Source organism: Oncorhynchus nerka, linkage group LG6, assembly GCF_034236695.1.
Source record: "Oncorhynchus nerka isolate Pitt River linkage group LG6, Oner_Uvic_2.0, whole genome shotgun sequence".
NCBI lineage: Eukaryota > Metazoa > Chordata > Actinopteri > Salmoniformes > Salmonidae > Oncorhynchus > Oncorhynchus nerka.
Window position 1 is genome coordinate 35074859 of NC_088401.1, and position 14348 is coordinate 35089206.

At 42.4% G+C, this 14348-nt stretch overlaps 1 protein-coding gene across 1 annotated transcript; it reads left to right on the top strand.

The window, feature by feature from the left end:
• The first annotated feature begins 1169 nt into the window (after positions 1-1169).
• LOC115131116 (5-hydroxytryptamine receptor 5A-like) lies at positions 1170-8926 on the top strand. The gene is made up of 2 exons (XM_029662722.2): positions 1170-1907; positions 8167-8926. Exons 1-2 carry the CDS (start codon positions 1170-1172, stop codon positions 8497-8499), a joined length of 1071 nt encoding a protein of 356 aa, XP_029518582.1. The 3' UTR covers positions 8500-8926.
• The last annotated feature ends 5422 nt before the right edge of the window (positions 8927-14348 follow it).

The following is a 14348-nucleotide window of genomic DNA, read 5'->3' on the forward strand; positions in this document are numbered from 1 at the left end:
TCCTGAAAATGTCCTAGTTCTTCCATGGCCTGCATACTCACTAGACATGTCAGCCATTGATCATGTTTGCGATGCTCTGGATCGACGTGTAAGGCCGTGTGTTCCAGTTCCCACCAATATCCAGCAACTTCGCACAGCCATTGAAGAGGAGTGGGACAACATTTCACAGGCCACAATCAACAGCCTGATCAACTCTATGTGAAAGAGACAATTGGTGGTCACACCAGATACTGAGTGTTTCTTTTTATAATCCACGCCCCTAACCTTTTTTTAAGGTATCTGTGACCAACAGATGCATATATGTATTCCCAGTCATGTGAAATCCATAGATTAGGGCTTAATGAATTTACTTCAATTGACAGATTTTCTTAAAACGAACCGTAACTTAGTAAAGTCTTTCAAATGGTTGCGTTTCGATTTTTGTTCAGTGTAGCTACAGATACAACGACGTGTTGAAAATGTTTTACCCTTGAGTATACTTCCTGCGTGTAACTGTAGCCCAGCTTGATTTTATTTCATTTGATTATGTAAATAGGCATATTTAACAGAAATGGGATTCCAACATATGGCCTTCACACTCCCATTCGTAACTTATTGCCTTTGATTTCGTAACATCCCTAGGAACCCTGTTTTGTCTAAATAATGACGTGGAAACAAAGTAACAAGCGCTAAATTTTGTATTCCGTGCAAGTCTTTTTCATCTGTGATACAATTTCGGTGACAATGAATGCAAATCAAAAGGTGACGGACGGGGGCTTTGGAGCTGAATATTAATGGTCTTCGTCAGAATCACAGACGTAGTCGACATCACAATCAAGTACGAAAGTTGTAGGCCGATTAATTGACAGTTGAGATGAGACTAGTTTTAGTTTATGACGCATCATGAATACAGTAGTACTTTCACAGGGAACGTGAACCAAATCGGAATAAGGATCTGAATAAAATCATTCTCCTTCAATGCCCTTCCCAGTTTCCTTTGTTTTTCGCTTCACCCCTTCCATAGATATGGCTGTGACGTCTGTCATGTGTCAAGACTATCAAGTGTCATGTGTTCTGTTTGCATGAGTTAAAAGCTTCTTCTCTCTCTCTCTCTACACACTGCAGGATGCTTCAAATCAGAAGCTTCCCCTGTGACAGACCTGTCTGAGCTCCGCTGAACACTGCTGAACATGACCCAGCCCAATGTGAGCCTGGTGACTGCCAACCTCAGCGGGGCCTGGGCCAGGGCCGGAAGCGACGACCTAGGTTATGGAGCAGGGAACTTCTATCGTCCGTTCTCAGTGTTCAGCGTGCTAACTCTCACCCTGCTAGCCATGCTGGTGGTGGCTACCTTCGTGTGGAACCTCCTAGTTCTCCTCACCATCCTGAGGGTGCGTACCTTCCACCGCGTGCCCCACAACCTGGTGGCCTCCATGGCCATCTCGGACGTGATGGTGGCCGCCCTGGTCATGCCCCTGAGCCTGGTGCACGAGCTCAACGGGAGGCTGTGGAAGCTGGGCCGCGTGCTCTGCCAGGTATGGATCTCCTTCGACGTGCTCTGCTGCACGGCCAGCATCTGGAACGTGACGGCCATCGCCCTGGACCGCTACTGGTCCATCACCAGACACTTGGAGTACACGCTCAAGACCCGCAAGAGGATCTCCAATGTGATGATTGCTCTTACCTGGCTGTTGTCCTCCGTCATCTCCCTGTCGCCGCTGTTCGGCTGGGGGGAGACCTACTCGGAGGAGGGCATGGAGTGCCAGGTGAGCCAGGAGCCCTCCTACACTATCTTCTCCACCTTCGGAGCGTTCTACCTGCCGCTGTGCGTGGTGCTCTTCGTCTACTGGAAGATCTACAAGGCTGCCAAGTTCCGTATCGGCTCGTGCAAAACCAACACCATCACGCCTATGGCTGAGGTGATTGAGGTACTTTTGTTGCTACAGTATAGTCTTACTCCGCGTGTTAAACTGGTTGAAGTTGCATGAAAGTGATGTTATTCATACCAGTGTCTGGTTGTGACGATGTCTTCTTCAACCAGTTTTGCCTGCTGGGTGGTTGGATGTTTCATGTGGGATCCACATGATGAATTACCAGTAGACTAGCTTGACATTAATATTCAGTTGATTTTTTATTATATTATTATTACATTGACACACTCCTAAAGCTCCTCGGGCAATTTTGCCAGACTTAATCAATCAACCTTGACCAATGTTCAGATAATGGTTGCGCATTTGAACACGATCTAAAATAATTCTCTGAATGCACCTCAATGATATCAGTGTCATTATAGCTCTATCATATCTGCTCGTGAGTGCATATCACATTATCATTGACTGATGATACTGTACTGTAGCTCTCAAATTGGTTGCTGGGCAATTAGTGGAAAACCATGTCATCTGTATAATATATTCTGAGCTGTTCTGATGGTGCTGTGATGCTGCTGCAGGGCTCTGGGATGTGAATAGTTCTTTAATGCTTATCAGCGTGTACTGTATCTCATACTCAACAGACCAATTCACCTGGAGGCATACACAAGTGCATGTATGGACATAGGCCCCCCACACACGTGCACATCCGCACACAACTACACAAATCACAGTCAACATGCAAGAACAATCCCTTGATGTGAAGGATCTTTTTTTCAAGGATCTTTGGCTTTTTTCACACTCTCTCTCTCTCTCTCACACACACACACGCGCACATACAAATGCACGCGCGCGCACACACACACACACACACACACACACACACACACACACACACACACACACACACACACACACACACACACACACACACAGAGGGAAGAAACAAAAAGACAGGAACAATGGAGGGAGGCAGTTGGTATAACCCCTGTTAATCGCTATAGGCACAGTGGCCTGTAAACACCCAGCATGTTTAACAAGGCTAGGGACCACTGTGCCTTCCTCACCGCAGCAGCTCCCTCTAATCAGCAGGGACTCTGACAGAGTCCAGAGACCCAGGCCTTGTCCTAAATGGCACACTATCCCTATATAGTGTACTACTTTTTGACCAGGGCCCAATGGGCTCCGGTCAAATGTAGTGAACTATATAGGGAATCGGGTGCAATTTGGAACGCAGACTCACTCAACAAGTCCAAACTAATTTATTAAATCATGCCATTTATTTACTCTGTTCAAAGGGAGCTGCCTCCATGCTGCCTTCACTCTCTCATGTTATATACAATAGGCAAACAGAAAACATAGGCCTTTGAGCTTGGCTGGTTTGTTTTGTTTTGAGACTAAGGGGAGAGAATTGGCTGGTACAAAACAGCATCAACTTATTAAGACTATAGACAGCTATTTCAGGCTATTTCATCCACCGACTGATTTGGAGACACCTCATTCGTCAGTTAAAAATAGACTTCTTATAGCTCGGTAGGTCTTTGGAATTTCATATATTCGTCCACAGAATATGGAAAATATTCTGTTGTAGGTTTTATTCAATTATACCACAACAATTATTTGCATAATACTGAGCAGTCGTAAAATAGAAAAACAAATTGGTGCCTAATGACTATTTATCCCCATACACCCGCTGTAGACACCCCATCTACAACAACATAGCTCAGGCAGTAGGAAGCTATCTCATCCATTTATATGCAGATGATACAGTCTTATACTCAGCTGGCCCCTCCCCGGATGTTGTGTTAAACACTCCACAACAAAGCTTTCTTAGTGTCCAACAAGCTTTCTCTGCCCTTAACCTTGTTCTGAACACCTCCAAAACAAAGGTCATGTGGTTTGGTAAGAAGAATGCCCCTCTCCCACCGGAGGGTTTACTACCTGTGATGGTTTAGAGCTTGACGTAGTCACCTCGTACAAATACTTGGGAGTATGGCTAGAGTAGACGGTACACTGTCCTTCTCTCAGTACATATCAACGCTGAAGGCTAAGGTTAAACTTGGTTTCCTCTATCGAAATCGCTCCTCTTTCACCCCAGCTGCCAAACTAACCCTGATTCAGGTGACCATCCTACCCATGCTAGATTACGGAGACGTAATGTATAGATCAGCAGGTAAGGGTGCTCTCGAGTGGCTAGACATTCTTTACTATTCGGCCATCAGATTTGCCACCAATGCTCCTTATTTGACACATCACTGCACTCTATACTCCTCTGTAAACTGGTCATCTCTGTGTACCCGTCGCAAGACCCACTGGTTGATGCGTATTTATAAAACCCTCTTAGGCCTCACTCCCCGCTATCTGAGATATCTACTGCAGCCCTCATCCTCTACATACAACTTCCGTTCTGCCAGTCACATTCTGTTAAAGGTCCCCAAAGCACACACATCCCTGGGTCACTCCTCTTTTCAGTTTGCTGAAGCTAGTGACTGGAACGAGCTGCAACAAACACTCAAACTGGACCGTTTTATCTCCATCTTTTCATTCAAAGACTCAATCATGGACACTCTTACTGACAGTTGTGGCTGCTTTGCGTGATGTATTGTGTCTACCATCTTGCCCTTTGTGCTGTTGTCTGTGCCCAATAATGTTTGTACCATGTTGTGCTGCTGCTATGTTGTGTTGCTACCATGTTGTTGTCATATTGTGTTGCTACTAGAGGTCGACCGATTATGATTTTTCAACGCCGGAACCAATACCGATTATTAGAGGACAAAAAAAAACAGAACCGATTAATCGGACAATTTTGGGGGATTTATTTTGTTGTAATAATGACAATTACAACAATACTGAATGAACACTAATTTTAACTTAATATAATACATCAATAAAATCAATTTAGCCTCAAGTAAATAATGAAACATGTTCAATTTGGTTTAAATAATGGAAAAACAAAGTGTTGGAGAAGAAAGTAAAAGTGCAATATGTGCTATGTAAGCAAGCAAACATTTCAGTTCCTTGCTCAGAACATGAGAACATTTGAAAGCTGGTGGTTCCTTTTAACATGAGTCTTCAATATTCCCAGGTAAGAAGTTTTAGGTTGTAGTTAATTATAGGAATTATAGGACTATTTCCCTCTATACCATTTGTATTTCATTAACCTTTGACTACTGGATGTTCTTATAGGCACTTTAGTATTGCCAGTCTAACAGTATAGCTTCCGTCCCTCTCCTCGCTCCTCCCTGGGCTTGAACTAGCAACACAACAACAACAGCCACCATCGAAGCAGCGTTACCCATGCAGAGCAAGGGAAACAACCACAGGCTCAGAGCGAGTGACGTTTGAAACACTATTAGCGCACGCTAACTAGCTAGCCATTTCACTTCGGTTACACCAGCCTCATCTCGGGAGTTGATAGGCTTGAAGTCATAAACAGCGCAATGCTTGACGCACAAGGAAGAGCTGCTGGCAAAGCGCACGGAAGTGCTGTTTGAATGAATGTTTGCGCTCCTGCTTTTGCCTACCACCGCTCAGTCACTTAGATACTTGTATGCTCAGTCAGATTATATGCAATGCAGGACATGCTAGATAATATCTAGTAACATCATCAACCATGTGTAGTTAACTAGTGATTATGATTGATTGTTTTTTATAAGATAAGTTTAATGCTAGCTAGCAACTTACCTTGGCTTACTGCATTCGCGTAACAGGCAGTCTCCTTGTGGAGTGCAACGAGAGAGAGGCAGGTCGTTATTGCATTGGACTAGTTAACTGTAAGGTTGCAAGATTGCATCCCCCGAACTGACAAGGTAAAAATCTGTCGTTCTGCCCCAGAACGAGGCAGTTAACCCACCGTTCCTAGGCCGTCATTGAAAATAAGAATGTGTTCTTAACTGACTTGCCTCGTTAAATAAAGTTTTTTTTTTAATCGGCAAATCGGCGCCCAAAAATACCAAATTCCAATTGGTATGAAAACTTGAAATCGGCCCTAATTAATCGGCCATTCCGATTAATCGGTCGACCTCTAGTTGCTACCATGCTGTGTTGTCATGTGTTGCTGCCATACTATGTTGTTGTGTTTAGGTCTCGCTTTATGTAGTGTTGTGGTGTCTCTGTTGTCGTGATGTGTGTTTTGTCCTATATCTTCTTTTTTTTTATCCCCGTCCCCGCAGGAGGCCTATTGCAGGAGGCCATCATTGTAAATAAGAATTTATTCTTAACTGACTTACCTAGTTAAATAAAGGTTAAGTAAAAAATAAATAGTTTTCATAGAAATGTATCTGACAGTCAGATATTACCCCCTTGGACTGTGGTCTTTCAGCTGAATTCATTTTGTCATTCCTTTTCTATGGAGAAAAGTTAGGCTGTTTTCGATTTGGTATTACAGTTGGCATACATGGGTCTTTGGCTCAAGGTCGGCCCAGTTAACAGCGTGGACAAAAGGAGTCATGACTGAGGCGTGAAAACATCTAAGCACAATGGACCATGCATACCACAATAGGGAGGGAGCCCTACCGGAAATGTCACACACAATTACACCCACTGGTCACAGACGTCAGTTCAACAACTCATTTTAATTGACCTTTGATTGAGTTGTCAACGAACATGAATTCAATATTAAATCAACTAAAACTTTACCGTGTCATTGATTTTAGTTTAGAAGTTGTGTGATAAAAATACCAAAAATACAGAAATTCCTTTATGTTGATGACAGTGGGAACAATGTTGATTCAACCAGTTTGGGCCCATTAGTGCACATTCCTGCAATTAACATGTCCATGTTATTAACCTGTTTCCAATGTTGTTTTAAATGTAATTTAAGAACAAAAAAAGACAGCTTTTCAGGTGTTTGTGAATTATAAAGACAGGTTTAATACATTTTATTTACGCGGTACAATTCAAGTTGTGTTACAGTGACATTTGTTACAGTGTAATTATTGTATTTTTTCCAACATGTTTTAACATGGACATTTCTGGTAGGCTAGTCTACCTCTGAGTGGATTGGAGGTAGGTCTGGTCTTACTTTCAACCCATCTCTAAATGCAATCCCTTAACCCCCTGGTGTAGCTCAGTGGAGTAGAACCACTGTGGTCTAATAGGAAATGACATTGATATTTATTCTAGGTTATTCTAGGTAACTAGGTTAAGTCACTTAGTTACTGATAGTTAGCTTCCTCTTTGTACAACAAAAAATTACATTTGACATTTTGCCAAGTGAACCTTAATCTATTGACTGGAGTCAAGCTTTCATATATCACAGTCCCAGATTGGCCATGCATGGGATCAAAATGATAGTTTTAACCATGTGCATCATTGATTTGGGGCTGTGATGTGTGGTATGACTGTGATGTGTGGTATGACAGTTAAACTAAGCGTGTGAGGCATTTATCATTTATATTCTTCAAGAGTCCATGGCTATATTTCCTTCATTTAGAAGTACACAAATTGATGTGTCAACACCAGATTGACCCTTTAAACTTCATTATTACACTGCCCTTCAATTTGGCATTGGCAACTTACCCCCAGCCACTGTGCTTTTAACCTCCTACCCTCTGCTGCAAATTGATTCTTTTGATTGTTTGTTTTATTGTTTTAATTGGCCAGGCCTACTTCCCAAATGGCACCCTATCCCCTATTTAGTGCACTACTTTTGACCAGGACCCGTCGGGTGTCATTTGGGACGCAACCCCAGATGTGATCTGCTGGGAGGAAAGTGTAGGTTTATAAACAGCTCATGCAGAATGACCTGCAGGGGTCAGGTGTAGAGAGAAACACTACTCCATCAGGCTCAACATAACAGTGCAGCTGCCTAGAGAGGAGAAATGGGAGGATAGATTGAAGCATGGCGTTTTCATTCCATTACTTCCATTTAACAGCCCTCTCTGTATGAGTCACACGTGCAGGTTGATGGCTTGAGTTCTGGCAGGAGGTTGGAGTTTATGCAAACGTATCGTTTGGCTCAATGATTGATTCATTAGAGGCTATTTTGCTTGTTTTTGCTTGATTTGTTAATTTGCCTATTGGATTCAGCTAGCTGACTGGTTGCTCAATTAACTCATTCATGGCTGGTTCTTTTACTAATGTGAGTATCGATTGGTTGACTGATTGACTAACTGACTAACTGACTAATTGACTGAGAACAAAATAAAGTGTGGATTATTACAGTGTCTCAAAAACGGTCAAACTGAAAGCCTGCGACAACCACTGACTGATTGGTCTGTTCTTTTAACTTATTTCAGTAATGTGAGTATCAATTGGTTGACTGATTTGACGGACTAACTGATTGACTAACTGGTTGGCTGACTGATTTGATTGACAGGTGAAGGAAACGTCGCGGCAGCCCCAGATGGTGTTCACAGTGCGCCACGCCACTGTGACCTTCCAGACGGACGGCGACACGTGGCGCGAGCAGAAGGAGAAGAAGGCGGCGCTGATGGTGGGCATCCTGATCGGCGTCTTCGTCCTCTGCTGGATCCCCTTCTTCCTCACGGAGCTCATCATCCCGCTGTGCCACTGCGACATCCCGCCCATCTGGAAGAGCATCTTCCTGTGGCTGGGCTACTCCAACTCCTTCTTCAACCCGCTTATCTACACCGCCTTTAACAAGAACTACAACAACGCCCTTAGGAACCTGTTCTCCCGTCAACGCTGAGGCTGAGGGCTAAAGGGTGAGGGCTAAAAGAGAATGAGGGCTAAAGGACAAAACAGATCATGCCAAATAGCGGTTCAAATCAACGGGCGGCCGTTCAATTGTCTCTGACCACAGAACATTGGCCATCATTTTCTGTTCATTTAAAACTAAGGCTGAGGCTGGGGATAAGGCAGAGGCGGAGAATGGGGCTGTCTTGGAAAAACACACCATCACATGATCAAATTGATGTCACAGGAATGGTGTTGAGGGGGGTAACTTTCCTTAGATACACCATAGACTGAAAACAAAATAAATATGGTTATCTCATAAACCATAAGACTCAACTACAAACCATGGCCAGCTAGCACATTTTGTTCCTTGGAAGTTGTGGGAATGTACATTTTTGTTTTCCCATTGGTTCTGGGAATGAAGCCATACGTTTCCTGACTGTTAAAACTGAATGTTTTTTAAACGTTCTGAGAATGGAAGTGAAAATTTCACCTGTTCTGGGAACTTACATTTTTAGGTTGCAGAGAGGTTCTGAGAACATTTTTCTATTGTTCCCTGAATGTTAAATAACACTGCTAGTTTAACTCCAAGCACAGATAGAACATTATTTGCGCAGGCATTAATCATGCAAACACATTTCTTTCTTCTTGTGGCATGATGTCAGTCAGATTCAAACCTATGATCTTCTGCTCTCTGTCCATGGAATTAGTCCACTGCACCACCAGGATGGAACTAGCTATTCATTTAAACAGACCCTATTTCAAAGGAAACAAGCCCTTATTAAGATCAGGTGTGGCCAATTAGTAGGTGCGGCCAACAAACCTGAACAGACTTAACAAGATTTGTGTTGATTGTGAGAACGGAATGTATATGTTTTAAATAACATTGTTAGAACGTTCTGGGAATGTTACTAATGTTTTCTTGTGTTTTTTTATGGAAAGTTTTCTTAATGTTCTGAGAACATGACTTTAAGTAGAATCATGAGGAAACCTGTAGAAAACGTTACGCTGAAGTACTGACATGTCCACAGAAGAATATTGTTTCTTAAAGTTATCTGAATGTTCTGAGAACATGACTTTTAATAGAACCATGAGGAAACCTGTAGGAAACGTTATGGGAAGGTTGTATGCAAAATAACTATAGGAGAACCACGCTCTCACCAAGCTCTAAGAAACATATGGTTCTCAGAACGTTATGTGCTAGCTGGGTATATAATCAACAAACCGTGGACTACATTGTAAAATATGTAGCAGATAACAAACTAGGAACCACATTACAATCCGTGGATTTGACAACCATCTATTCACTCCGTAGATTTTTAACAACTATTGATTTTCTCTGTGAATAAAACCGATTGTGGTCCACAAACTGAAGTCATCAAGCATTATTGTGATCATCTTGTAACTGACATACACCATATTGAGAAAGTACAGTTTTAGATTGCTGTGTCCAAATAAGATAATACTGTATCAAAATGAAATAAACGGATCAAAATGAAACAGGGGTTGATCATAATCTTTACTCTCAATTGTTTTTGAGATCATAAAAGTCACAGGTGTCTTCATATTATAGAGAAATCTATTCGGATTGTTGATGAATTGTTCAAACACAAAGTTGGATATTGAGTGTGACAGGCATTGTACTCCTCTAGTGTCTACACAGATGAAACATTGGGGATGGAGAGAGGAAAGCCAACATTCTTTCTCATGGACCGTCACATTTGAAGTGCCTCTCATGACTCCAGACATTCCCCCATGATAGCTGATTTTTACTTACCACATCTCCTCTCTGGCACTGCTCCTATCCCCAGCTGGAAATGCAAATAGCTGGAAATGCCCAGTGAGCCATCCCCACAACAACATATCCTTATGGTATGGGGGATGTGTTTGTATCAGCTGCATGGTGGAGAGCGAAAATTAGAGTGTGTCTGCATGTACTTGTGTGTGTGTGTCTGTGTGTGCATGAGTGTGCGCGTGTGTGTGTGAGAGAGAGAGGATTAGGGGGTTACCCACCATTGGCCCTTACCTCCGGCAACACTCCCTCACATCTCCACTTCAAAGGGGATACGGCACTTCCTCCTTGGGTAGAGTGGGACGGCGGATGGGAGAGGTGTTCGAATTGGGTTGTCTGACTCATCTACCTGGCCGTCCGTGTCCTCTACCGCTCAGGTGTTTCCTAACAGAACAGTAGGCAACTGAAGAGTGGGGATCCAGAGAGTGTCAACATAATATATTCTGTAAAGGAAAAGATAACGTGTTGATGCCGGGATCTTCCATTAACAAATAAAAGGGGTGGTTGGATCGAACCAAAAACATTTTTAAAAATTAAAAGGTCCACACTTGAATACGATTTGCAATTGATAATATTTTGGTTGATGAATTATAAGTGATAATAAACTGCACGCATACGTTTCAGCTTGCATCTTCCTCAATGTCTCACGCACCACGTACCGAGGAAGGGTTTGCATGACCTAGGGAGTTTGCCAGGTAAAGCTAGCTAGCTAGCTAACATCAGATGGCGTCATCTCTCCTTTGCCCACCCTCAGTCAAACCTCAAGCACTGAGTAAGCATTGGCAATCTCATATGTCTGTTATCTGGGAAGACAGATAAAGCGACATTTATACAGTGCCTTGCGAAAGTATTCGGCCCCCTTGAACTTTGCGACCTTTTGCACGCCCAATTTTTCTGTTTTTGATTTGTTAAAAAAGTTTGAAATATCCAATAAATGTCGTTCCACTTCATGATTGTGTCCCACTTGTTGTTGATTCTTCACAAAAAAATACAGTTTTATATCTTTATGTTTGAAGCCTGAAATGTGGCAAAAGGTCGCAAAGTTCAAGGGGGCCGAATACTTTCGCAAGGCACTGTATATATATATATATATTCTTTACATTCAATGTTAATGTAAATCACCCCTTCAAGTTTCTTACTGTCACAATGTTTTGATTTATATTTGTAATTGTTTGTTTGTAATTGTTTGTTTGTAATTGTTTGTTTGTAATTGTTTGTTTGTAATTGTATGCGGAATTCAGCTTTTAGCTGCCATGTACAGCGCAAACAAAATAAAACTAAATGAAAAACTAAAAAGCAATGCTAAAATACCTGCCAGCCTGCCCTCTTTCCACAACTCTACTTGTCAAGATAGCCTCCCTCTCTGCAAGTGCATGCCAATATCCTACCACTACATCTAGCTAAGTTATAACTATCTCAAAAATATCAAAGCGCTTCCCCTACAGTGTGCCAGTTTGATTCCAGTAAGTTGTGTGTGCTTTAAAAATAAATAAAAAGACTTGCCTTTCGTGAACTAAGATTGACTGCTACTTTAGTGAGGAAAAATGTACTTACTACGACTGAGATATGTGGTTGTCCCACCTAGCTATCTTAAGATGAATGCACTGTACGTCGCTCTGGATAAGAGCGTCTGCTAAATGACTCAAATGTAAATGTAAGGGGCAAGCCGATAATATAAGCACATGGTTTATTAGGACATGTTGCTACAGTGAGGCAAAGAAAATTGACAATCATGTTCTGGCCTTGTTTCATTTTTATCTGAACACAATTATGTTCTCTGCCATTCTCTTCTTCACTCTCTTTTCATTTATACATCTATTTATTCAAGGCCAAGACAATTCAGAGGAAACAGCATGATATTGAATGTATGTATTTTCCAGTCGGAGTAACCTGAAATAACCTTTACTGTCCAGTGAACAGACCGTACAGTTTGGGGTTCTGAACAACTCTCTTTTGTATGTGTCTTCTCCTGTTCAAAGTCATGTTTCGGGATCACTGAGACACTGGATATTCTGTAATAAATGGAAATACATTGTGAGACATGATCCACAGTACAGTACTCCTTCTACACACAGGCTACATCCCAAATGGCACCCAATTCCTTATTTAGTGCACTACTTTTAGGGCGCTGGACAAAAGTAGTGCACCATATAGGGAATAGGGTGCCATTTGGAGTGCAACTACAGTCTCTAGGGCAGGGATGAGCAACTTTGATGGGTGTGGGGGCCACAAAAAAAGTCATCTTGAGGGGCCGCAGTTGCTCGCGGGTCTGATTGCCCACATCCATATACCTCCCTACATTGTGAGCAAAGCATCTTAGTGGCCTCCTTCTTGACAGTGGAGAGAAACATTTTTAATTTTTGAGTTAATTTCGTGCAATTCTACACATTTTTCCATGGGGTGTAGAGCAATTGTTGCAGTTTTAAAGCAAGTTTGCTGCAATTCATCACATGTTGCCATGGGGCCGAGAGAAGATTCTGCAAGTTTATAACTAATTTCATGCAATTCTACTAATTTTACCATGGGGGGGAGAGAAAAATGTGCTGTTTTACAACTAATTTCCTGCAAAATGTTAGCTGACATGGGCTAATTGACTGACTATTAGTGACTGACAAAACAATAGTAAAACTGCTGATGCGCAAGCACATTTCTAAATTGCACCTTGTGCCGTCTACTATTCTAACTCGCAACAGTAAGTTGAGACCCCGACTGGGAGGGTCTTCAAAAGGGGGGCCGCCAGTTACTCATCCCTTCTTAAAGGACTCTCACCTTTTTCAAAAGCACAACCCACCTCTGTCATCCAGTAGCGACTATTGGCTAATGACTAGCTACCTTCCCCCAATCACCTCCTATCCAGTAATCCTTTACATTTTCCCTCCGGTTTTGTTCGCCATTCTCTACAACTGCCATTATTAACAATACCCACCAGACCATGAATATTAATGCATGTGTACCACACTAGTATTCAGTTGATGCCACCTCCAATGTTTGTGAATAAGGACAAACTTAGCCTGGCTCCCAGTCTCTTTAGCTGACATTCCACTCCATGTACTGTCATCGCCAATTTGTTTTTCAATGACACATAGTCCAAGGACTGGAATGTTAGTTACTGTAAACAGACTGGTGCCCAGGCTAGAATAAACCCTGGCCGTGTGACAATTGAAATAAAAGCCCAACGTGTGCAGCCTGATCAACCAAATTACTACCTCTTCGTCCTGGAAATGATAGAAAACCACATGGGAAAATAATATATGCATCGCCCACAATCTAGAGGAAATTAGGGTTTTATTAATTTGGAGGTGGAGGAACCTTTTACTGTGAGGAAAAATGTTGTGTTATCTGTCATGTTTTCTGTCAGTCTGCATTTCAATTTCACATCTCAACAAGCTCAGATAAATCATGACAAACACAGGGTATGTTCAGATGGCACCCTATTCCCTACCTTCCCTGTAGGCCCTGGTCAAAAGTAGTGCACTGTATAGGGAATAGGGTGCCATTTGGGAAACAGAGAAGAAAGGAACCTCAATAACAGGAATTGCTAGAAAGCTATTTTCAAGTCCTGCCATAAATCTTCAAGCCAATTTAAGTTCAAACTATAACTAGGCCACTCAGGAACATTCAATGTCTTCTTGGTAAGCAACTCGGGTATATATTTGGCCTTGTGTTATTGTCTTGCTGAAAGGTGAATTTGTCTCCCAGTGTCTGTTGGAAAGCAACAAAATGTGGAAAAAGACAAGGGGTGTGAATACTTTCTGAAGGCACTGTAGATCATTTCGTCATGGATGTGGCTGGTCAAGCTACTATACAGCCTCTCAACTCTGTCCACAGGCTAGACCATAGCGATAGAATCTCATCCAATACTCTGTGCAGATCAGTGATTCTGAATGGACCGCACGCAGGGCAAGATGTTGCCGCTGTCTGGCTTGTTTCAAGAGCAGAGATAAACCGGCCCCGAACCAATCAGTGTACTGATTGCTTGAACTGGGTCATTAGGAAGCCATAGCATGAGACATCTGACACCTGCCTACCCACATGCTGTGGTGTGAAGAGGACTCTGTCTGCGTCCCAAA